Consider the following 24308-nt stretch of genomic DNA (forward strand, 5'->3'; position numbering starts at 1 on the left):
CCGCTGGGGTAGGCGGGGGTGAAGCATGCGCCGTGCCAACCTTGCTAAGGAAACAGCGAGATGTAGGCTGTGATGGGACGGGGCAGCCCGTCTGCCTGCGGGATGGACCCCCGCCCACCTGCCGCTTGGGGGTCTGGGAAGGTTCGGAGGACGTCGGCGATGACTTCCCCAGGTGGGCTGACTGGGTGTCTGGGTGGACAGAAGCTGCCCCGGGGCCGGCCACAGAGCAGAGCGTATGCTCTGAGTGGGGTCTGGATATCCGAAAATAAACTTGCAAACCACGAAGCTGGCTGGGCCAGTGCCTGCTCTGCCTGGGGACCTTCCCACCTGGAGGCCGTTCCTTTATGTGAGATTCAGAGTAAGCAGTGGTCTGGTCACGGGCTTGACTGGATGCTTTTCCTCCAGGCTGCACAGGGTTGGGTGGGATGTGGGCCTTTACTGCAAGCACCTGCGTGTGCTGGGGTTCAGGGGGACCCCGGCCTGGACTCACCAGCCGGGGTCTCGTAGAGGGTCCTCTCACGTCCTCTCGAGCATTTGACGTGACACCATCATCTGGTTGTGACTCGTGGGCGGGGGACCTGGATTCTGGGCCTGTGTCTCCCGTGAGCTGGACAGCTTTGCAAGGTTGGGCTCGTTCGTCTCTGAACCTGCACTTCACCATCTGTAAAATGATCTTCAGAGTGGAAAATTCTGTGCTTTTAAGACACGTTTTGTAATATTAGTGTTCAACATTTGTCTTCCCAATTGGATTATAGGGCTGAGGCGTCTGGCGGGTTGTAGAACTACTGAAGCTGCTTTCGGCAGCCCTCACGGCGGGTGCGAGGGGGCCTGTGTCTGGCCGGGCCTTCAGCGTGTCCGGACCCACGTGAGGGGGACTTAGTGAGGCCGCTTGTCAGGCTGTCAGCTCAGCCCTTGAGGCGGCTCTCGGTGCCCCCTGCATCCCTGCCTCCTGGAAGGCGGTGTGGGTGCGCTCGTGGGCATTTGGCAGGGGATGCAGGAATGTCCGTGAACCAGAGGGTCTGCACCCCGGACGCTGGGTGGGGTTGAGACCTTGGGTCGCAAGCGGGAAACGGGCTTTATGGACAAGATATGATTGTTGTGGCCTCAGACTGAGCTCCCGGGAAGGGCCGCCGTCCTTGACCTGTGTTCCTTGTGTGTTGCAGCAACATGGCCAACGCCCTGGCCAACGCCAGCTGTGAGCGCTGCCGGGGAGGCTTCGCGCCCGCCGAGAAGATCGTCAACAGCAACGGCGAGCTGTACCACGAGCAGTGCTTCGTGTGCGCCCAGTGCTTCCAGCAGTTCCCCGAGGGCCTCTTCTACGAGGTGTGTGCCCGGGGTGGGGGGTGGGGGGTGGGGGGCGGCAGCTACAGGCGGTGCCCAAGGGCGGGGGTGGCCCTGGGCAGTGACGCTGGCGGGTCCCTGGGGCTCGCCTGCCGGCCCTGCAGGTGCCCCCCGCCCCGCCCCAGCACGGCCCTCTTCCTCTTGCCCCACGACTCCCAGCACCTGTGTCCTAAAGGGGCTCTTGTTTGGGGGGGAAGGGGGCACCCCCTCTGTATCCAGCTCTTCTCTGTGTCTCCTCTTCTTCCCCAACACTTGTTCTCCCTGATCCTGTGGTGTCACCACGTGGCCCGCGCTCGCTTGTGTTCATTCCGACCAGTCCTGGAACCCCCTTCTCACGTCTGCTTTCGGGGGGCTGGTCTAGGGATGACCCCGAGCTGTGAGCGAGGACGACAGAGTGTGTGTGCGTGCGCGCGTGTGTGATCACCTCCTTACGCATTTGCATGTCTCTCTATGTGATGATACGTATACGTAGAGTTATGTGATACCCAGAGATGGCCACTGTTTGATTTCTCCTTCTCCTTCTACCAAGCAGATTTTAAACTTTTTCTGTTTTACAGGCCATTCCTGAGGAAGGAACGGTGGTTTTTAAAGGTCATTAGTAAGTCAATTGTTGGCCAACTCGACAGCATTTTCCCATAGAAACAGTGCCCCTGGGAGGGAAGCTCCCGGCCAGCCTGCGGCACAGCGTGTCGGGACACAGCTCAGGGAACACCATGTTATTCACTCAAACGCATTTTTCCAGCTCCTGCTGTGTCCCAGAAACACACGTTCCCTACGACAGAAACCCGTGCAATTGGAACGAGAATCTCTCTTTCCGTGAAGGGCGATGGCTTTCGGGCTGGGAACGGCAGGGACAGTTTGGGGGGCTGAGTGGAAGAGGGGACCTAGTGACCCACAGCCGGAGGGTGGGGCTGCCCTGGGTGCCGAGGAGGGTGAGGGGAGCAGGGGGAGAGGGGGTGGGGCGGGGGCTGAGGTCTCATGAGGCTCTCTGGCCCCTAAGCCGGAGCAGGGCGGTCAGACCCAGAGCACATTTACGGGGCTCCAGGGAGCCTGCCCCCAAGCAGACATTGGTCTCCACACCCTGGAAAGCCTTTTCTTCCTTGAGGCCCAGAGAGGCTGAAATGCTCTTGCTGACAGCAGATTAGTGACATAAATGGGATTAGAACCTAGTTTGGTCCTCTAATATCCGATATGGTGTTCTTTCCCTGACATACTCTTTTCAAATCTAAGATCTTTTTATTGAAACGAGTAATTATGACAAAGGGCTTAGGAGAGAGATTCCAGGGGAGCAACAGAGAAGAAAGGCAGGCTCTGTTTCCCAAACATTTTTCTTATTTCCATGGCCCGCTGTTCCCTCTCTGTCGCTTTCTCTTTCCCATGCTGGGCGTCTGCCGGCCACATTGGGCAGCAGCACCGGGTGATGAGCGTGACGCAGGCGGCATGCGCAGTGCCCGTCGGTTAGCCAGCCCCGGACGCGCTCCAAGCAGCGTCCCCGTCCTCTCACTGCTGGCCCTCTGTGCTGGATGGCGCTTTGCTGTGGGGCATCCCGTGTGTCGTAGGGTGTTAGAAACGTCCTTAGTCTCTCCCCTCACATACCCACTTGTGACAACCGGAGGTACCTACACACATTGCCGGCTTTCCCCTGGGGAGCACAGCCACCCTCGGCTGAGGACTGCTGCACTAACACCTCTTCCCATAGGTAATAAACTTCCCTGTGCTGGCAGCAGGTTGGCTCTAAATGGCTCATTCCCCAGGCCGTGTACGCAGAGCCCCACACAGAACAAGACCTCCTTGTGGTCTGTCTCTAAGAATCCAACTGCGGTCAGAGTGCATTCTTGTGCCATAAAATGTACTTAGAAAGTGTTTCTAGAAAGAACTCACTTAAGAAAGACCCTAAAGAAAGCATACACCTTCTTGTGTAAATTGGCACAGGGAGATAAGTACGGGCAGACCTCGGATAGTGTGGGTTTAGGTGCAGACCACCCAAGAAAGCGAGTATTGCAATAAAGCGAGTCGCACGAATTTTTTGGTTTCCCAGAACATAGGAAAGTTATATTTACACTATATGTAGTCTATTAAGTTGCCGTAGCATAATGGCTAAAAAACAACATACACACCTTAATTAAAAATAATGCTGTTGGAAAAATGGCGCCGACAGGCTCGCGGGAAGCAGGGTTGCCACAAACCTTCAGTGTGTAGAAAACACGCTATCTGCGAAGTGCAATTAAATGAGATGTGCTTGTACGCATCCTTGGGCAGCTCGTCACTCAGCTGTAACGAAAATATCGTCGTCATTCACCAGAAGCCAAGACACACTTTCTGTGTAGTAACTAGAACCGGCTCCCCAAACTGAAATTCAGTTTTCTCTTTTCAAAGATTCTACTTCTACATGTTAATTTTAAATAACTTTTAATTACTAATGGTTATGAAAGTTATCCATCTTTTTTTTTAATATAAATTTATTTATTTATTTATTTATTTTGGCTGCGTTGGGTCTTTGTTGCTGCACACGGGCTTTCTCTAGTTGCGGCGAGCGGGGGCTACTCTTTGTTGCGGTGCGCGGGCTTCTCATTGCGGTGGCTTCTCTTGTTGCGGAGCACGGGCTCTAGGAACGTGGGCTTCAGTACTTGTGGCTCGAGGGCTCTAGAGCGCAGCCTCAGTAGTTGTGGCACACGGGCTTAGTTGCTCCGCGGCATGTGGGATCTTCCTGGACCAGGGCTTGAACCTGTGTCCCCTGCATTGGCAGGCGGATTCTTAACCACTGCACCACCAGGCAAGTCCCCGAAAGTTATCCATCTTTTAACTTTATCCATATCGGAAGACAGTGATCAAATAAGAATAAAACACTGCGTGTGATTCGTGATCCTTACTTTGGTGTTGAGGTTAAATCTCGAGAGGGAAGCCTGTCTTCGTGGGCTGTCAGTGTTGCCCATCATTCTCCAATAACGTGGAGAAGTGTTTGTAAAATGGCCAAGTCATAGGCGGTTGATTAAATGCCATTTCCAGGGGGAAACACCCATTTGGGCCCCAGGCCCTGACACTGTGTGTGGCCATGACACCACTTCCTAAATCTCATTTTGTGACATCAGGATTTCCTCCAAAGGGATTATCTTAATTTTTCCCCAAAGGAAATGGTTTGTGAAATAAAGTGGAACCAACAGTTCCAGAGTGACGTGATTCCAAAAAAGTTACCGACAGGATGGAGCGGGGGAGGCCAGGCAGCCTGCCCAGCTCCGCTCAGGACACCTCACCTTTCTCTCTCCTTAGTGTGAATTCCCCCAATGTGACCCCCACCCCCCATCACAAATGCATAACAGGAAAGTCCAATTTGTGGTGAGTGATTTAGTGGGAAGACTTTACAAAGAGGTTACTTCCCTCATTTCCTCTAATAAGGAAGGAATCATGATTCCTCAGGAAGCTGGACCTTGGGGGCAAGGCTGGTGGACAGGAAACCTGGGAAGACTTCTCACATCTGCATGTGGCTGGAGGTGAGACCATCAGCACAGTTTCAAATTCTGAGCTTTCTTTAAAGCGGCAGCATTCTTCTTTTCCCCCAAAGAGAGTCTTCACGGAACTCCAAACCAAACTTAGAACCATTAAAAGCAGGGCTTTTCTTGGCCAGGGTCCCCTCCCCATCCTGGCAGGTCCCAGGCTTCTTTGGCATTTTGTTAAACGCTGCGAATTTGGAGCATTAATTTTTCTTATTCTACAGACTTGTTCTATGATAAACCAGTTCTGGGTTGTACCTAGAAAGACAGTATTCATGGAAGTTTGATTCTTCCAACTTGATGCGTTCTGACTTTTCTTCATTTCACACCCTAGAGTTTTACTCAGCCTCCGGCCTTTCTCCTGCGCTCAGAAATCGAGCCAGAGTATGTCTGATCATTTCTACATGCTTAGAAAAGAGGCAGCTTGTTCTAGCAAAAGAAGCTCTCCCTTTTCAGAAGTCTTCATTTGGGGGAGCACACCCCAGGCATGCAGGGGGGTTGCCATAGGGATGGCTTCAAGGGCCCATTTCTGGACCCTCAGATTCTGGTCTCAGGGACTGTTCATCCTAAAATCGATTTGCCTGATGATATTTTTGTATTCCCGATAGCGCTTAGTCCTCGCCCTTGACGAAAGGAAGGGATGTGAAATCCTACTCTGACAAATTGCTCTAGGACCCCAATCAGAAGAGATTTTGGGGGGTCCCTAAACCCACAGGGCTACCCACCTTTCCCGGCCTTATGTATTCTCTTGCTAAGGATGCAGCCCAGCTGAGGAACCGTTGTATTGGGTGTTCTGTATGCAGAAAGATGGCAGGTTTGGGAATGTGGGAAGTCGTTGTGACAACTGTCTTTTAGGACTTTGCCCTAATTTCAAAAGGACTCATCGTTTTAAGGCAGAGAGAGGCGTGCAGAGAGCCTGCGGAAGGGCGGGCGTGGTGGGAGCCGAGCAGAGCAGGCGTGACGCTCACGGGGCCCCGAGCAGGTCACGGTCCAGCCGGGCTGCGTCCAGGGCAGGCAGGGTCCTTAAGCCCCACCGCGTCCTGCCCGCCTGAATCACAGCTTTGAAGACTTACTCCAACCACAACCAGCCCTAAGCTTTTCAGTCTTCTACTAACAGATACAGCATATATGCCAACTGCTGGCCTCCTGTTGCTTTATTTTTTTAAGCAATATGTGTCTTTCTCTTTTCATTAAATGCAGTCATTGCTGATCATTTCTTTTATTTTTCTCCTTACACTTGATTTTAATGGGTCTCAAAAGTCTGTGACAGATCTTTGATCGAGTTATTTCCATAGAAAATACTGATTTTCTGATAAACTGATAAATTAAAACTGCCACTCGCGTGTGCACACAAGCCACAAAACACTATCCTTCTGAAGCCTTTACGACGACTTGTTACCATTACCCAGCCTTTCACTAGTAAACTTAAGTGGCAAATTGAGACAGTTTGAGTCTCCTTCCTCCACTGAACAAGACGGAGTGGCAGATAAAAAGTCGATCATTTCTAAGTACAGTTATTTCTTCATTTTTATATTATGTTTGTTTAAAAAATTACTGCTAAAAGCTCAATATCAGATTTCTATGAATGTACACAATGTACACTCAGTAAAGGAACATATCTCACTTATAAATAACTTCTGCTTTGGGCTACACGTTACAATGCACTGTGACGGAATATTGAGTAATAGTGTATTGAGTTAATATCTTCTGTTTGTAACTTTAAAAAATAGACTCATTAAATGTATCAGAGCTCATTCGAGTTTAAAAAAGAAGTAAGAATTTTTCTGGCACAAGATAAATGTGCTTTGCCCGGAATGCCAGTTAAGCTGTAGGGGATATGGTCATTAAATTGAATGAGCTAAATCTGCAGCTAATTTCCATAATTGAGGAGATTGAGTTGACAACTGGAACGTCATTAAGCATGGATTTTGATAATCAAACAATATGTGATTTTGACAAATAACTGGTAAGGAGCTCAGAGATTCAAAGGGACGCATTATATAATTCCCACGACTTATTTACGTGAAAAGGGTACAAGCAACCCCCAAAATAGAAAATAAATCTAGAATTAATGTTGAACCCTGAGTCTTCCAGTGGTCAGTCATCTTTATCCATGGAAGCATGAAATAATGGTGAGGGTAAAGAGTGGCCCTGCTCATCTCATTAGGGTTTGCTTCTCATGTAAATAATTAAATAGTGAATAAAATGTAACATTTGTAACATACCTATGTTTTCATCATTTGTATACCAATAATCATTGTAATGATAACTTAATCCAGAAGAAAAAGAATGTTAACCTTTAGGGCCTATGGATTTGGAAAGTAAAACAAATTTTAAAGTTTCACAATACATTTTAATTGCAGAGAAATACGGTAGGATGATCAGTTAAGGACCTTGGTGGAAAAAGTATTGTTGTAGCATAAAACTTTTGGGGGGAAATGAAAGGAAAACAGGTCAAGGAGAGAAATGAAGGATAATTTTCCACCTGTAGGAAAAGAATATTTTTTAAAATGGGTTTTGGCCCCATTTAAAAATGTTTATATTTTTTAAAAAAATATGCTAACGTATTTACTGTTCGTAAGTACGTATTCTCAGCGTGGGGGGAGGTTTGTACGTCTGTGCACATTTTCTGGGGGGGTGTCTGTGGCTCTTGTCCGAACCCTCCAGGTGGAGCCAGTGTGGAGGAGCTCACCCTTCTCTGGGGGCAGAGGATCGGTTCTGGCCTCAGCGGGTCTTTCCGGTGCCCGTGCTCGGTGCCGGGACGGTACCAAAGTGTGTCTGCCTTTACGTATCTCAGGAGGGTTACAGATTCTGGGCAGAGCTCTAGTCCAGAAACCTCTTTCCTACAGTCTCCGCAGAAAAATTCCATTCATCCCGGGATTGCTTCCTATTTACAAGTCGCTGGTACTTTCTGTTTCAGTTTGAAGGAAGGAAGTACTGTGAACATGACTTTCAGATGCTCTTTGCACCCTGCTGTCACCAGTGTGGTAAGTTTCACTGCCCAGTGCACGTGAAAAGTAAGTTTCCTTCAGAACGACCTCATAGCAGTGCTCGTAGGAACGAAAGCGTGCAGGCGCGGTGCTTTGTCAGCCCTCTTCCCGTCAGTAATGTTAGTGACGCTTCTCAGGGCCTGTAGGGTGAAGGTAAGCCCAGGACTCACCGGACTTCTGTTCGATGCCCCGTAGGATTCCTTTCTTCCCTCTCAGTGCAGCCCGGGCGGCCTCAGCGGGAACCTTGAGACGTGCAGGGGTGGCCTGCGTGTCACACAGCAGGAGAGACTGGGGACACCGAGTAGCATGCTGACAAGGTTGAATGAAGGAAGCAATTAAGTATGTGGTACAAGAAAACATGCGGTGGATTTCTGTTTTCTGTGTCTATGACCAGAAAAAAACAAAAAGACCTTCGGGAGAGGGAGAGCCCGGTACCTCCTCTGGAAAAGCAGATTCAGAGATGTGATAGACAGCCTGAAAGTGTGGCAGCTACAGAACCCAAAACAAGGACTCAGATGACACGGAAGCACTTTTCTAACGTAGCGCTTTGTGCGGGAGCCGCACACGTGGGGAAAGGGGCAGGTGTTTTGCCAGCAGCGGCTGAAGGCGGCGAAGCCGCGCTGCAGCCCGTGCGCTCCTCTCCGCAGGGGAATTCATCATCGGCCGAGTGATCAAAGCCATGAACAACAGCTGGCACCCCGAGTGTTTCCGCTGTGACCTCTGCCAGGGGGTCCTGGCAGACATCGGGTTTGTCAAGAGCGCCGGGAGGTAGGAGCAGGGCACCCTGTCACCTGTCGGGCACGGGTGGGCAGTGGCGCTCCGCGGTAGCGCGTGCTCCCTGGGGCCTCGGACACGGAGGTGGGGCGTGGGCCCCGGCGTCTGCGGGAGAGGCTACTGCAGGGAGTTTCTCAGCCATCAGTCTGGTCCTCTGGGAGGGATAAATAACTTTCCGTGTGAAAAGTCGGGGCTCGGTTCTGCTCTTTTAAGCCCAGTGGTGATGTTTAAAGAAATGGTTTCTTTAATTTCTTTTCATAGATATGGGAATCTTTTTTCTTTTTTAATTATTAGGAAGAACCTTAGATTTTAAATTTAAGTTTCTAAAACAGTTTTGGCTCTGTCTGTTTAGACATCTGTGTCGCCCCTGCCATAACCGAGAGAAAGCCCGAGGCCTCGGGAAATACATCTGCCAGAAGTGTCATGCCATCATTGACGAGCAGCCTCTGATATTCAAGAACGACCCCTACCATCCAGACCACTTCAACTGTGCCAACTGCGGGTATTGCAGTGTCTTCCTTCTCGTTGTACACATGGAGGGAACCAGTGATCACACTGATCTAGAGTCTTTCTGTTACTCTGGCACCCAAATCGGTTTCCTTCAACTTTTAATCTGGAAAACGTTAAGCCTGTAGAAGAGTCAGGAGACTAACACATAGAGAACTGCCATACCCTTCATTCAGTTTCACCAGGCAACATGTTGCCACATTTGTGTGTGTGCGTGTACACATGAATGTATACACATACCTTTAAACAGTCAGCTCATATGAAAATACCCCTAATGATTCCCACAACTGTTTTTCATCACTGTGTTCTTCCGATACAGGATCCCCCCACAAACAAAAAACTTAAAAAGGTCTTATCTTCGTACATGACAATTAGAGTGTTATCTTAAATTACATTTGTTACTTTTGCTGTATTTATACCTAAAGGGAATTTTCTTTTTCCCTCAAAAGCTCGTGATAAATTGTTAGGCTATGAGCTTCGGAATCTGCCATCTAATTCAGGAACTTAATGGAAAAGATACTTTACTGTAGTCAGCATGACCATCAGTGCTAAGTTTATGGTAGGGAGTGGAGAGCTGAGGTGAAGGCTGACAAACAGCTTCTTTTGGGAGTTCAGTTTCTACCTAATCTCGTTCTCTTGCCTGTCCTCCCTCGGTTCATTTTTCATGAGCACTTGTAAAGAATCTTTTAAAACCGATGAAATTCATCTTGATTTGGGGCCATCTCTGTTTATTGACTCAGGAGGCTGACAATAGTAATGAACTTAAGCATTTGGAAGAGGAACAGTCTGAGCATTTCGTCTGTGTATTTTCTATTAACCTAAAACTACTCTTAGCAGCTTGCTAGTGAGTGTCAGTAAGTAGAACTAGTCTCCAAACTCCTCGGTTATTTTGGGAAGATAACATCGGCGGGTCTGTCCTCACGACTGGGATCCCCCTCCCCAGCTTTTTAAGGAAGATGAGGGACTCTAAAGTGACAGCAGACAGGGGACGGTAACTGTGGCCGGCGTGGTGGTGTGTGTCCGGCTTATCAACAGTGAATGATGTTGATGTTTGGATACGAATCTGAAGCCTGTTCAAGCCTCTTGCTCAGACTACTCTGACCACCTGCAAGGGGGAGAAAAGCAGCTACAGGGGTTGTTGTGGGTTCTCTTCGGAAACCTTCTCGGAGGCACATGGGCCGCACCGGTTGCCTGCCTTCCTTGCGGTGGTGCTGCTCAGCTGGTCCCTTTCTCGTGGGCAGGAAGGAGCTGACCGCCGACGCCCGGGAGCTGAAGGGGGAGCTGTACTGCTTGCCGTGCCACGACAAGATGGGGGTCCCCATCTGTGGCGCCTGCCGCCGGCCCATCGAAGGGCGTGTGGTGAATGCCATGGGCAAGCAGTGGCACGTGGAGGTGAGTTCCCTGCGGAGGGGTGACCGGGTCCCTCGCACGCCCGAGGCTCAGGTGCGCTGGCGAGGCTGGGAGATGCTGAGGGGTGCATGTGGACCTCGTGGAAGACGAAGAACATAGACTCCGCACGGCTCTGTGACCTCCAAGTGACGAGGCGAGCAGTGCTCTTGGTTCCTAGATCCTTGAGGCAGAACGTGTCCTGGTCCAGCCCAGAGATGTGTCCCCACGTTCACCTCTGTTCTCACTCTGTGCTGTCGCGTCTACGCCTCCGGATGCCTGGACGAAGGCTGGATGCACTACAGGGTCACCTGTGGCCCAAATGACATAAGCACCCCAGGCTGTCATGGATCTCCTCTGAGCTACTTCAGCTTTGGGGTTTTGCTTCACTGTGTAAATAAAACACAGCAATCCAAGTATGACCTAACGCAATTTCTTTCAGCATTTTGTTTGTGCCAAGTGTGAGAAACCGTTTCTCGGACATCGCCATTACGAGAGGAAGGGCCTGGCGTACTGTGAAACCCACTACAACCAGGTAGTGACGGGGCTCGTGGAATACTACACACACATGTATGAGCTTGAGCTTCTCAATGCTTAAGTACAAGGAGAGCTCTGGGAAAATGTACGTTGGGCTATAGAGATTGCTTTTTAACATTTTATTTGGAAAATCATTTCAGGCTCGCAGAAAGGTTGTAAAATAAAAATATACAAAGAAAATACCTACCTGTTTTACTCAGGTTTACTACCTGCTTCAGCATGTGTGTGTGTCCTGCCCTATCTATGAAGATGACACTTACGTGAATGCACGTTTCCTTATATACAAATTTATGTACACATATAAACACATGCGTATTTTTTCAGAAGCATTTGATGATGAGTTCCCCATGGTCCTTTACCCCTAAATACTTCAGTGTACATTTCCCAAGAATACGGGAATCTCTTATGTAACCATGGTTACCTGTACTGATTACTTCAATCTATCCATTCCAGTGCTGTCACTTGACCCAATAAAGTCCTTCTGGCCTTTTTTCCACTCCAGTACCAGACCCAGTGTAGGGTTTTCATGCTCCTTTAGCTTCCTGAAATCCAGAACATTTCCAGAGCCTTTGTTTGGTTTTGATCATGATGAAGAATAAATTCTTTTCATTGTAGGAAGTAAAAACTAGTCAGTGAACTTTTACTGATTCTCTCTCTAGTAATGGCAAATTCTGGGTTTAGGTAGCCAGCTGTGTGTTTTTAAGTTGTACAAAGAACTGAAATTATTTATATTAAGTGTTTGGTGTTCTGATACTTAGTTGTAACACATCTTTACTTTTTTTTTTTTTTTTTTTCATTTTCAGCTATTTGGTGATGTTTGTTTCCACTGCAACCGTGTTATAGAAGGTGATGGTAAGTACCTGCAGGGATTTTAACCTGTAGGGCACCGTTTTGACACAAAAACCCTTGGGTCATGTGAAGATTGAAAAAGGTTGTTTGGAATGTGATCGTTAGCAGTTACTTTTCCTCTTTCTTTGCATATTTTCCAAGTATTCTCCAGCAGGGAGATGCTAACTCCTAAGAGGTGGGCTTGTTGCTCATTTATGGTGATGCTCTAAGCCAGTGCCTTAGGGGTCCGGTCGTTACCATAGGAGCGGCTGACCCCAAGGCCTCTTCTCCGTGCAGTCCCTCCTTCTGGAAGCTGCAGGGCGTGTTTCTTGGGAGCACTTAGGAAGGGTCCCCTGCACCCTGGCAGTCATATCTAGGTGTTTCCAGGGCCCGCCCCCTTGTCCCTGATTGATGTGGACAGGAAGGAAGCAGCTGTGTTTGCCAACAGGCGCAGCAAGTTCTGCCAGAAGCTTCCTGGAGAAGTCGCAAACATTCCTGCTTCAGCCTCTGAGCAGGGAGCCTAACTCGGCAAATGCTTTCTGAAACACTGCCCGTGTGCCCTTCACGAAGGGGTGGGTTCAGGAAAGTGATCTCTAGCGCCTTTGGGAATAAATCTTACCCCCGCCCACGGGAGGCAGCTGCCAGGGGAGGGAAGCTCTTGCCTTAGTGTTGGCTTGGAAGACAGGCTCCTGCAGGCCGGTGAGTCAGTGTCTGGACTTCGTTTTAATTACCTGCTGTGCTAGGAAAGCCAGGCCGCGCCGTCACAGCTTGGCAGTTGGGGCGGGGCTGGGGGTTGTGGGCATGAAGACCTGGTACCTGCCGGTTCGGATGCCTCACGGGAGAAGAAAACATGAACCACCAACACGGGTTGAAAAGGCAATGGTGATCTTCCCTAAGGGGAAGCCTACAGTCGTGGGAGACAAATGCAGAGCTGGGGTTGTGTGTTCTGACAACAGGATGAGATAAATTAATGAATAACGTCGACTGGTCCTGTGAGCGTCCATTAATGGCACTGAGATTTTTAGTGCTGTGTGTGGCTCTTTGGTGAGAAAAGCCCTTGAGGAGGGCACCCACCCCGGGAAGGGTGGGTGCGGCGAGTGACGGTCCCCCTCCTGTCCCCTAGTGGTCTCCGCCCTCAACAAGGCCTGGTGCGTGCACTGCTTCGCCTGTTCCACCTGCAGCGCCAAGTTAACGCTCAAGTAAGTCTGCCCTCGGCTCCCGCGAGCCCTGCGACGAACGCTTGGGGGACGTTGTTAACAGAGTTTAAAAAGAATGATCTGATGCCTTATTTCTTCTTTCTGTTCAGGCCTTCTAAGAGCAAAGCTTCTTCCTTTAATTGTTCCCTGTTTTCTCCTGTTCCTTCTCTGTCCTGCGCAAAGGGATAAGTTTGTTGAAATTGATCTAAAACCAGTCTGCAAACACTGTTACGAGAAAATGCCAGAAGAATTTAAGAGGCGACTTGCCAAACGGGAGAGAGAAGCAAAGGATAAGGACAAGCAGAAAAAGAAAAAGCCAGTCTGTTTGTAAACTTTTCTATCCCTGTGTCATCATTTTCACTGCTTTCTCCTTTGGTTAGTCCTTTAGAATATGTTTTCATTCTGTTTTTTGTCTCTTGCTTTTTTCGTTACTTTTGGGCATGTATCTGTAGCCACGAGAGATTGAAGTAGAAGCATTTGTCCCATGTAGAGCTGGTCCTTTTGCCTAATTATTAAAGTTACACACCTTGAGAAGGGTTCACACTTAACACTGGCTTGTACTTCACTTTTGTCTCTGAACCTGTAGACTCTCTCAGCTCGTTTTTTAAATCACAATATGGTATAGATTTCTTTTTTCTTTTTCCAGTGGATTCAAAGGGAAGAATTCTAATCTCCTAATAGATACTGGAAAAGTTTCAAAGTATTCTTGTCTGATAATTGCAGCTTTTAAAATCCTGGTTTTTGGTTTCTTTGCCTATAATAATATAATTTGATCAATTCCAGTGTTGCATGTTCTAAGTTCTATATTAAACTGAATCCTCTCAAGCATGTTTCCTGTCTAAGCAGAGACCTTCTAAGGTACATAATAAGATACGGCATCTCTGGTGTGTGTATATGTGCTTTCATTCACTGCCCACATGCTGCTGGTTATGAACTCATTTTCTTGATGTTTTCAAACTCAATTGTATTCCTGATTTTTATGGGAAATATTTCAATCTTCAGAATTCTCTTGAATTGCTAGCATGATTGTCCCAGTTCCTTCATAGTACCATTGTGTTCTGAGCTCTAAAATTTTTTTATTGTTTAAAGTGAAAGAGGAATTAAAATTCAGATATAAGATTAAAACAACATAAGGTTTGTTTAGCATTATCTCTGGGAGCAGGGATAATTTATTTCTTTCATCAAAAACATGGTGGTTTTAATAGCTTTTGTTCTAAGAAGACTTTGGGAGAACTTTTAACTCAATGGTACTATTTAAATCAAATTGCCAGTTGAGATGTAACATCATTTGAATAACTGTCAGCATTAGGATCTCTGAAAAACAGTAGAAAATAATTCCCATGTGGTGCTTTAAAAGATTTTTCCCTTTAAATGTGTGGTCAGGAATTAACTTTGTCATTAATGTTGTTCTTTAAAATTATATCAGCAGATATAATAATTTGTCACAGCTGACAGTGTATCACTGGACCTGTCCCACAAATGCTTCCTAAACATAATTTCACAGAAAATGAGCAGGTTGTAAAATTCTGCATTTGCTCCATTCACAATTAAGGACCCATGATTTCAACGGTGATAAGCCCTCATAACTGTCAGCTGGAGATGTATCACCCATAGCTAGGAGGCCATCTCAACACCTGTCCACAATTGTTTTACAAGTGAATTGAGAGTATGTATTGCCCTGGCTTTTAAAAAAGAGTTGAGTTCTCCGTATATACGCCGTTCACAGATGTGACCACAGACCACAGGTCACAGATGTGACCACCTGGTCCACTTGTGCTCTTGAAAAGTGATTTAAAGGAGAGCCAACCAAAATAACCTATATATTATGTTAGATTTTTTTCAAGATGCTTCTTCTTGTTGTTTTGGGGATGGGAGGCCAGGAAAGATGAAACCTCACAGCTACATGATATAAAATACTAATAAGTAAGATGATTTTGCCTTCAGTAAAGAGAGGATCGTTCAAATTACAGAAATATAGTTCTTTGCTTTGAATGACTGTTCTTTAAAAGTGCTCTCATGGTACTTTAAAATGTGATTGACTTTAATTATCTGAATTTTATTTACATTATATTCCCTATATACTTAGCACAGACTAAAATGGATCGATAATATCCATTCTGTATTAGATAGATGTACAAGATCAATTTACAAGGGCAACTTCCTTCAAATGATATTGTGAATTTTTTATGTTTACCATAATGATTAGAATTGAGATTAGAATTATAGTTTTTTGCTAATACGAATATAGATGTAATATGCATAGTGTCTTCATTTACTTCAGTAAAGTTACTGCACATTATTTGTCTGTCTATATACAAATCATTGACTACATTTCCACTAATTTCTTTTTTATTATTATTGTTGTTATCTTTAGGAATAAGTTTGTGGAGTTTGACATGAAGCCAGTCTGTAAGAAGTGCTATGAGAAATTCCCGTTGGAGCTGAAAAAAAGACTTAAGAAGCTAGCTGAGACCTTAGGAAGGAAATAACTTCATTTTATTTTTTCTCTTCTATGCAAAGATAAGAGATTACAACATTGGTTGACCTGATACACCCTTACTTAAAGCTGTATCGCAAAATAGTTGAGAGTGAAGAGGACCTATTGAATGGTTTTCTTCATCTCCTTTTTCTCATTAAAAAAAGTTTGTGTAATCATATTTAAAACATGGATGAGATCAAAATTTGCCTTTGTTAGTAACCCTTATCAATTTGAAATGTCAACTATACTTAATAGCAAAAGAAACATGGTTAAATGTTAAATTTTAATTGAGGTCCAAAAAGTTAAGTATAACTTTTAAAAATGAAAGTAAGGAGTCAGCTTTTACATGACTCAGATAAAAAATATAAACACTATTTTACTTTGTATTCAAAAGCAAATTAATTGCAACTGCAGTTTGGGAGGATATAAGAAAGAAAAACAACCAACCAAGAAAAACAGACCTTACAGAATCTTAGTACATTTATCAAACTAGTGGCTGTGAAATGAATATACACATTACTAAGATAAGAAGCAAGTACATTCAGAAGTACGTGATTTGGGGGTTTTTGCTGTTAGGGTTATAAATGCCGTAATTACTGTGCTTAGTTTTATATTTTGTTCTCCTTGTGAACTTCTTCATACAGTTACTTATCATAGTAGTTATAGTTAGCTGATAGTATTCCTTTTTAAATTTTGTGCAAAAAAATTTATACTAGGTATTTGAAAATACAGTATACTTTATAATATTGGGGAAATGAAGTATTTTTTAATGTATTACATCAATTATGCTTCTAAGGTTAAGGTCAAAGATGTAGTCTTAGAATAGGACATGAAATTAAATGTTATGTAGTTTGGAATGTATCACTTTAAAAAAAAGTGAATGTATATGTATTGCTCATATTGCCTTTATAACCAGCTAATATCTGTGCTTTATACATAAATGAACTTGCCTTGCCTTAGAAAAATACATACATTAATCAGGAATTCTAGCTGTTTCACACCTTACAAACTAAAAACAAGTGCACTGACTGAGATTTGTAAACTCAAATTCATTTACCACAGCTATGATTATATGTTAAACTTTTTTTCACTTTTTGGGGAAACACATTGAAATTAATTTCTGTAATCTTACTAGAAGAGAAGGATGTTGATGTGTGTTTCAAATTTTTCATTACAAATCTCATAATTAGATTTTATTTACTATAAGTAGGAGGCATAAATGACACTTTTAAATTGGAAGAGGAATGTTTAAGTATCAATTTTAGGTCAAAAGTAGTGAATTACTTTACTTTGTAAAAAGTTTTATCCTGAAGTTTCTGGACCAGTCTTTCCTGATAAACTTGTATGCAAAGCAAATTTTGTGAACATTTTTTAAATGTTGCTGCTGCTATGTTATCATGTAAAAGAAAATTGCCAAGATGGACTTAGGGGAAAATTATTGGTTTTTCCAAAAATTGCTGAAATACTGTTTTACCATTAAAAAAAAAAAAATCTCAGGATGCTACCAGTCTGCCATTAAAATATTTGTATGCATGTATTTTTTAAACATTTGTGCATGCACTTTACAGAGTAAACTGTATTTCAGTTAATGTATAACCAATTGCTTTATTTTTAGTGTTCTTTTAGAGTTCAAAGAATTATCAGTGATTGAAGATAATCAATATATAGTTTAAGACTGTGCTTAGAAGTCTGAAACTGTCTTTGCATTTGACAGCAAGAATCAGAATCCCTTCAGCGTGCCTTTGTCAGCTAATATATGACCAGCAACAAAAATCTTCAAAGTATTTATTAAATACTATACTGTGGATACAGGCAGAATAGTGCAGGGTTTTCAGTCTGGGGTCTCGATGCTCAATTCCTAAATGCTCTCACACCAGAAATTCGGAGCAGAAGGCGCCCATTTGCCTGTGTTTCTGATCACTGGGAAGAGGCATGGGCTGAACTGCTGCTCGGTTCGCATCTCTCCTGTAGCAGAGGTCCCACCGCTCACCCCTCTCATAAAATACGAGTTCGTATTTCCTGCAAGTCAGCCTCATTAAGCCTCCAGGGCTGTGGGGTGTTTTATCCAGGCACATACCTTCTCTGCTGTAGGGGACACAGAGCCCTCACTCGTGGGGAGAGGAAGAGCTGAACAGTTGTCAGTGGACGAGAGGACGGACTTGCTTACTTTATGGTGTTTCGCACGGCTTCCTCTGGCCGGAGAGAAACTGGCTAGTGAGCAAATCTTGGCTTAAAATCCTACAAGGCAGTTTGAAATAATTCACTGTTTACCACTTCTAGGTGGTCTTTTTCTTATCAAGCCTAAGATAATTGGGAAAACGTTTGGGTACAAGTCAAACGTTCTTTGGATCATGTTCAAAGCCTTATTAACATTGTAACTGATGGTAGATCATTTTGCCTCACTTATTTGCCAAAATAGCAATTTCTAAATTAAGGAAATTTAGAGGTCGGCTTACAGCATTGTTATTGTATTTCATTTTAGATTGTAAGCTCAGTGGCAGGGACACTATGTCAATAATTGTGTTTTTACATAGCAACCAGTGCAGTATACCCTTGGTGCTTAATAAATGTTCATACTTGTTAAAAATAACTGTTGTGTTTTGCTTAACTTGAATGGCTTTGAGACATGGAACCATGAGAATATAGGACTAGTGCTTAAGAAAGCTGTTTTGGAAACAACCTAAGTGTCCATCGACGGATGAATGAATGAAAAACTGTGGTCTATATATCAATGGAATATCATTCAGCTAGACGTAAGCCAGGAATCTTGCCATTTATGACAACATGGATAGGACACTATGCTAAGTGAAATAAGTCAGAGAAAGACAAATACTGTATGATCTCACTTATATGTGGAATCATTAAAAAAACCCAATAATCATAAAGCAAAAATCATAAAAAAAAAAACAAGAACAGATAGGTGGTTGTCAGAGGCGGGGTGGGAGGGTGGAGGTGGGCAAAATGGGTGAAGAGGGTCAAGAGATACAAACTTCCAGTTATAAAATAAACAATTCATAGGGATATCATGTACAGCATGGTGACTATAGTTATTAATACTGAGTTGCATGTTTGAAAGTTGCTAAAAGATCTTAAAAGTTCTCATCATAAGAAAAAAATGTTAAAACTGCATGGTGGGGACTTCCCTGGTGGCGCAGTGGTTAAGAATCCACCTGCCAATGCAGGGGACACCGGTTCGAGCCCTGGTCCGGGAAGATCCCACGTGCCACGGAGCAACTAAGTCCGTGCGCCACAGCTACTGAGCCTGCACTCTGGAGCCCATGAGCCACAACTACTGAGGCCGCGTGCTGCAACTACGGAAGCCCGCACACCTAGAGTCTGCAACAAGAGAAGCCACCGCAATGAGAGGCCCGCTCGCTGCAACTAGAGAAAACCTGCGCACAGCAACGAAGACCCAATGCAGCCAAAAGTAAATAAAAATTAATTAATTAAAAAAAAAATTCTGGGAAAAAAAACTGCATGGTGATAGATGTTAAGTAGACATTGTGATCATTTTGCAATGTGTACAAATATGGAATCATTATATTGTACACCTGAAACTAACTTGATGTTATAGGTCAGTTACACTTCAATTTTAAAAAGAGTTCTACATTTTTTTTAAAGCCATTTTAAACTTTTACTTGTATGTAGTTTTTTTCTGGAAAACAGTTTAAGTGGTACTATATCTAAAACCATGTAAAAATGTCAAACAGCCTCTGTGCATTCACAGGGCAGCTACCTTGTAGGCAACACGGTGTTACTTAATCCTGACAATCATCCAGGGCTGTGAAGTCAAGGAGGCCCTTTGAGTTTGCACGGCAAGACGTAGCGTGTCCAGAACCTGAACACAGGTGGTTCCTGTGCTTCCGAGCTTGTGCACATTTCTACCCTGTTACTTGGTGGATGTCTGTGTGTGTGAAAAATTCAAGTCTTCTTGAGTATATCACAGAAACATTCATGTATACGAATAAAAGCAAATGGGCTGATTGCTGTATATAAGGCAAATCTTAGAACCATGTAGGCTGGTGGTGGAGTCTTCCCACGGTTCACTGTGAATTCTGACCTGCTTCAGTTCTTTATCTTCACACCCTTCAGCTGCCCCGTGCTCTTGGGGCTCCATCGTGCCCGGGCTCCTCCTCCCCTCCTCAAATGTCCGACCTGAGTCCTGCACGCCTTGTCCTCCCCTGGGCAGGTGCAGGCCTTGGCTTCCTCCTGGCCAAGAAAGAGAGATGGGCGATTACAGCACAGCATGGGAGGAAGCATAAGGTCTTGCAAGATCACACGGGCAGCACCCCGCAGGTGGCGGGGGAGGGTCTCCTGGAGCTGGATCTTGAAAGGAGAATAAATACCCACTAGCCCGGCCTGGGAGCAGGGGCCCTGGCCCTCTTCCAGTTCCCATTTCCTCCATTTTCCCACTGCCCTTAGTGGCATCACCATCTCTCCAGGCTCCCAGGCTAAGGTCGAGTTGCCTTCTGTTCTCCCCTCCCCCACCCCTCCCATCCCCACAGCTAAGGACTCCAAAGTCCAGCCCTTCAGCTGCAGAAGGTCCCAGAGCCCTTCTTCCTCCCACCTGGTGCCCTGGCTGGCTCCACGCTGTCCTCACTCTGCTCTGACCTCCAAGCAGCCATCACTTGACTCCCCTTGTTTACCAGCCTCATTAGGCTCACCGAACAAGCAGGTCCCAACCTATTGCTGAGTCTGTTTTCTCCCAATGGCCATGCCCATCACGCAGGACTATCTTTCCTAGACCTTCACCTGCCCTCCTGAGATCCATGTACCCTCCTCACTTTTGAGACTCACATCAAATTCAACCCATTTTTTAAACCTTTCCTGACTTCCTCAAGCAAAACTAGTCACTCTCCTCTGTTCCCCGGACCCCCTGCTCACACCTCTGATTCAGCAGTTGTTTTGAGCACTTGTACGTATTGGTCTGTGTTCCTGCCAGAAGGATGGCTCCCAGCGGAAGGACTCATTTTGTCCTCGTACCCCTGCCACCCACAGGAGGAGCTCGGCGATTGCTGGATACTTGGCAAAGCACATTCCACCCTGAGCACAGTTTCCAGCATTCCACAGAGCTATCAGAACTTCTAGAGCTCAGAAGCAGCAGCGCCCACGGCCCCCAGCTGGCCCTGGGACACATACGTGCCACGACAGACCATGTTGCCTCTTCATTTTCATTCATCTCAAGGTGTTTTCTAAGTTCCCTTGTGATGTCTTGACTCACTGGTTATTTACAAGTATGCTGTTAATTTGCACATATCTGTAAATTTCTCAAATTCCGCTCTAGTTGAATGCTAATTTCATTCCATTGTTGTGGGAAAACATACTTCGTATGTATAATTTCAATTCTTTTGCACTTATTGAGGTTTATCTTATGCCTTAGCATATGGTCTATGCTGGAGGATGTTCCAGGTGCACTTGAGAGGCACGTGTATTCTGCTGTTGTTGGGTGGAGTTGTCAATAGATGTCATTTAGGTCTAGTTTGTTTAGGGTATTGTTAAAGTCTTCTCTTTCCTTGGTGATCTCTGTCTAGTGGATCTGTCCTCTATTTTTAAAATATATTTGATGACAAAGGAAAAATTATAACACTGTTCAGTGGCATTTACAGTTCATGTACATGTAAGATAAGACATCTACAACATAAAGGGGGGAAGGTAAAGCTATCTATATGGCCATAAAGTTTCTACACTCTACTTGAAATGGTGAAGTATTCGTTCTGAGTACTCTGTGAATAATTATCTATATTGGAAGCCCTAGAGCCACCATTTAAAAAACAACTATAGGGCTTCCCTGGTGGCGCAGTGGTTGAGAGTCCGCCTGCTGATGCAGGGGACACGGGTTCGTGCCCCGGTCCGGGAAGATCCCACATGCCGCAGAGCGGCTGGGCCCGTGAGCCATGGCCGTGAGCCTGCGTGTCCAGAGCCTGTGCTCCGCAATGGGAGAGGCCACAACAGTGAGAGGCCCGCGTACCGCAAAAACTAACAAACAAACAAACAAAAAAAAACCGTCAGCAAACCAGGAATAAAAGGAAATTTCCTTAACTTGATAAAGGCATCTACAAAAAACCTATAGCTAACATTGTACTTATTGGTGAAAGTCTTTCTCCTTAAGATTGGAAACAAGGAAAAATGTCCTCTCTCACCTGTCTCATTCAAAATTGTACTAAAATTCCTAGACCATGATGTAAGGCGAGAAAAAGAAATAAAAGGCATACAGATTGGATAACATGATTGTCTATGTGTAAAATCCCAAGTAACCTACAAAAAAATGTTTAAAAACTCCTTGAATTAATAGATGAGTTTTAACAATGTCACAGGATACAAGGTCAACAGACAAAAACCAATTGTATTTCTCTATATGAGCAATGTACAATTGTAAGCTGATATCTAAAAAATAACATTTACAACAGCTCTATGAAAAATGAAATAGCTATAACCTAACAAACATGTCAGGATGTGTATACTTAAAACCACAAAACACTGATGAAACTGAAGACTGGAAGACATGGTAGAGATGGTGATTCTCTCTGCCCTAATCTACAGATTAAACAAGTCTACAATCAAGTTCCTACAGAATATTTTATAGATACAGAAAATGTGATTGTAGAATGGATGTGGAAAGGCAAAGGAACTAGAATATAACAATTCTGACAGAGAAGTGTAAAGTTGGAAGGATCACACTACTTGATTTTAAAACATACATAAAGCTGCAGCAATCAAGACAGTGAGGTATCTGTAAAAAGTTAGATGCATAAATCACTGAAACAAAAGGGAGATTCCAGATACAGATGCTAACATAGTCATTTGATTTCTATAAAGGGGCCATAGCAATTTAATGGAAAAGGATACTGCTATAGCAATTAGACATCCATAGGCAAAAAGATTCTTGACAAAAACCTTCCACTTAGTGAAAAAAGTAACTCAAAGTGGGTCATATATCTAAATATAAAGTGTAAGACAGAAGAAAACCTTCATGACCAGGGGTCATAAGTCCTTAGATGTGACAGCAAAAGCATGATTCAGGAAACAAAATAATTGATAAGCTGCACTTTATCAAAATCAAAAAATGTCTGCCTTGTGGAAGACACTGTTGAGAGAATAAAATAACAAACTATAGACTAGGAGAAAATGTTTCCCAGTTACATGTCTGACAGAGGACTTGCAGTCAGAATACCTAAAGTCCACTCAAAACTCAACAGTGAGACAACTGTTGATGAAAATGCAATTAACAATCAAGGTAAGAAGAAAAAAAAGGAATTTTATTCGAGCCAAACTGAGGATTATAACCTGGGAAGCCGACTCTCAGAAGATCTGAGAACCGTTCTACCTGTTGTTAGATGTCGAAGGCACAGTCATAAACCGTTTTCAAGACAAAGGATCGTAAATCAAAATGACTTACTGATATTTTGCATAAAGTTCACCAAGGATACATAGCCCAGGTGAGCAAGTCACCATGACCCCATGCAGAGCTGGGAAAGAGCACGATTCTTTTAAGAAGTCACATTGCTAGCTCAGAAGAAAGGAAAAAGGAAAGCTCTTTACCTTCGAGCAGGCACTCCCGTCTTTGAGGAGGTCTGGTTAATGTGTAATGCAGATGCGCACTGCTCATTAGGGAGGGAGGGGGAAAGCCCAGGGGACACAGAGAGAGAGAACTTGATGTTTAAATGTTCTTGTCCTGCCTTAAAATGTAGATTTTATTTCATCACAACAAACAACCTGATTAAAATATGGGCAACAAGTAAAATACATAGTTTACTAAACAAGATATATGGATGGCAAATATGCCTATGAAAAAATGTCCAGCAATATTACCTGTGAGGGGCTAAAACAGAACCATGACAAATTCTGCTACACACTTTTTAGAATGGCTTAAATTAAAAAATGCTGACAATACCAAGTGATGACAAGGATGCCGAGCAACCAGATCTTTCATATACTTCTGATGGGAATGCAAAATTGAGGTGGCCACTCTATCAGCTTGGCTGTTTCTTATAAAGCTATACATAACACCCACTATACGATCTAACCATCCCACTTCTGAGTCTTTTCTTTTTTATTTTAATCCACTGGAAGTTTTATTTCTTTAGGATTTTATCCCAACCAGTTGTTTAAAAACCAAGTAACACAGACCTGGGGGGTAGGGACTGGGGACTGCACCTCCCTCCTCCTCACCATGGATGGCAGTGGGAAAGAGGGAGGGGATGGGACAGGTGGCTGCAGCAAGACAGCAGCAGCAGTAATGGGGGCAGCTACCCCCCAGAGCCAGCTCCCTCCTCTCATAGGCCCTGGCTAGAGCCCCTATGGCTTGGGGTGGGCAGTGGGTAGAACCCTCCCCAGGCCCTCCCCCATCCCTCCTCAGAGAGCCTCCTTGGGGCTCAACCCATTTCTTCCGGCAGGAGACTGAGGCACACAGAGAGGAGGGCGTGGGAGAGGTGGGTGCTGGAAAGGCAGGGAGGTGGCACGAATGAGGTGAGAGGCGTGGGCGAGACTCTGGCTTGGAGGCCTGAGTCTTTCTTTAGAGGACTTATAAGCAAAGTTTTCCTTAAAGGGCCAGAGAGTAAATATTTTAGGCTTATAGGACATAGGTCTCAGTCACAACTAACTACTCAACTCTGTCACAGCGCAAAACAGCCTTAAGACACCACATAAACGAACGGGCATGGTCGTGTTGCAGAAAAATTTTATTTGCAAAAACAGGCAGCCAAGGACTTCCCTGGTGGCGCAGTGGTTGAGAATCTGCCTGCCAATGCAGGGGACATGGGTTCGAGCCCTGATCCGGGAAGAT

General features: G+C 45.0%; 1 protein-coding gene across 7 annotated transcripts in view; it reads left to right on the plus strand.

The window, feature by feature from the left end:
* Window positions 1-18116, plus strand: part of LIMS1 (LIM zinc finger domain containing 1) — a 101142-nt gene extending 83026 nt beyond the window's left edge. For 5 of the 7 annotated variants that reach the window (XM_082643098.1, XM_082643095.1, XM_082643097.1 and 2 more), the window contains 9 exons: window positions 1164-1323; window positions 7750-7816; window positions 8467-8587; window positions 8946-9095; window positions 10342-10492; window positions 10929-11021; window positions 11827-11875; window positions 12975-13050; window positions 15422-18116. In XM_082643098.1, coding sequence (XP_082499224.1) covers window positions 1168-1323; window positions 7750-7816; window positions 8467-8587; window positions 8946-9095; window positions 10342-10492; window positions 10929-11021; window positions 11827-11875; window positions 12975-13050; window positions 15422-15536 — 978 coding nt within the window. In that variant the 5' untranslated portion in view covers window positions 1164-1167 and the 3' untranslated portion in view covers window positions 15537-18116. Of the gene's footprint in view, window positions 1-1163; window positions 1324-7749; window positions 7817-8466; window positions 8588-8945; window positions 9096-10341; window positions 10493-10928; window positions 11022-11826; window positions 11876-12974; window positions 13051-13230; window positions 13408-15421 lie in introns of those variants that run through there. The other 2 variants (XM_082643100.1, XM_082643099.1) reach the window with 2 other exon arrangements.
* Window positions 18117-24308: the final 6192 nt, after the last annotated feature.

This window comes from Mesoplodon mirus (assembly GCF_964341445.2).
Source record: "Mesoplodon mirus genome assembly, chromosome: 14".
Taxonomy (NCBI): Eukaryota; Metazoa; Chordata; class Mammalia; order Artiodactyla; family Ziphiidae; genus Mesoplodon; species Mesoplodon mirus.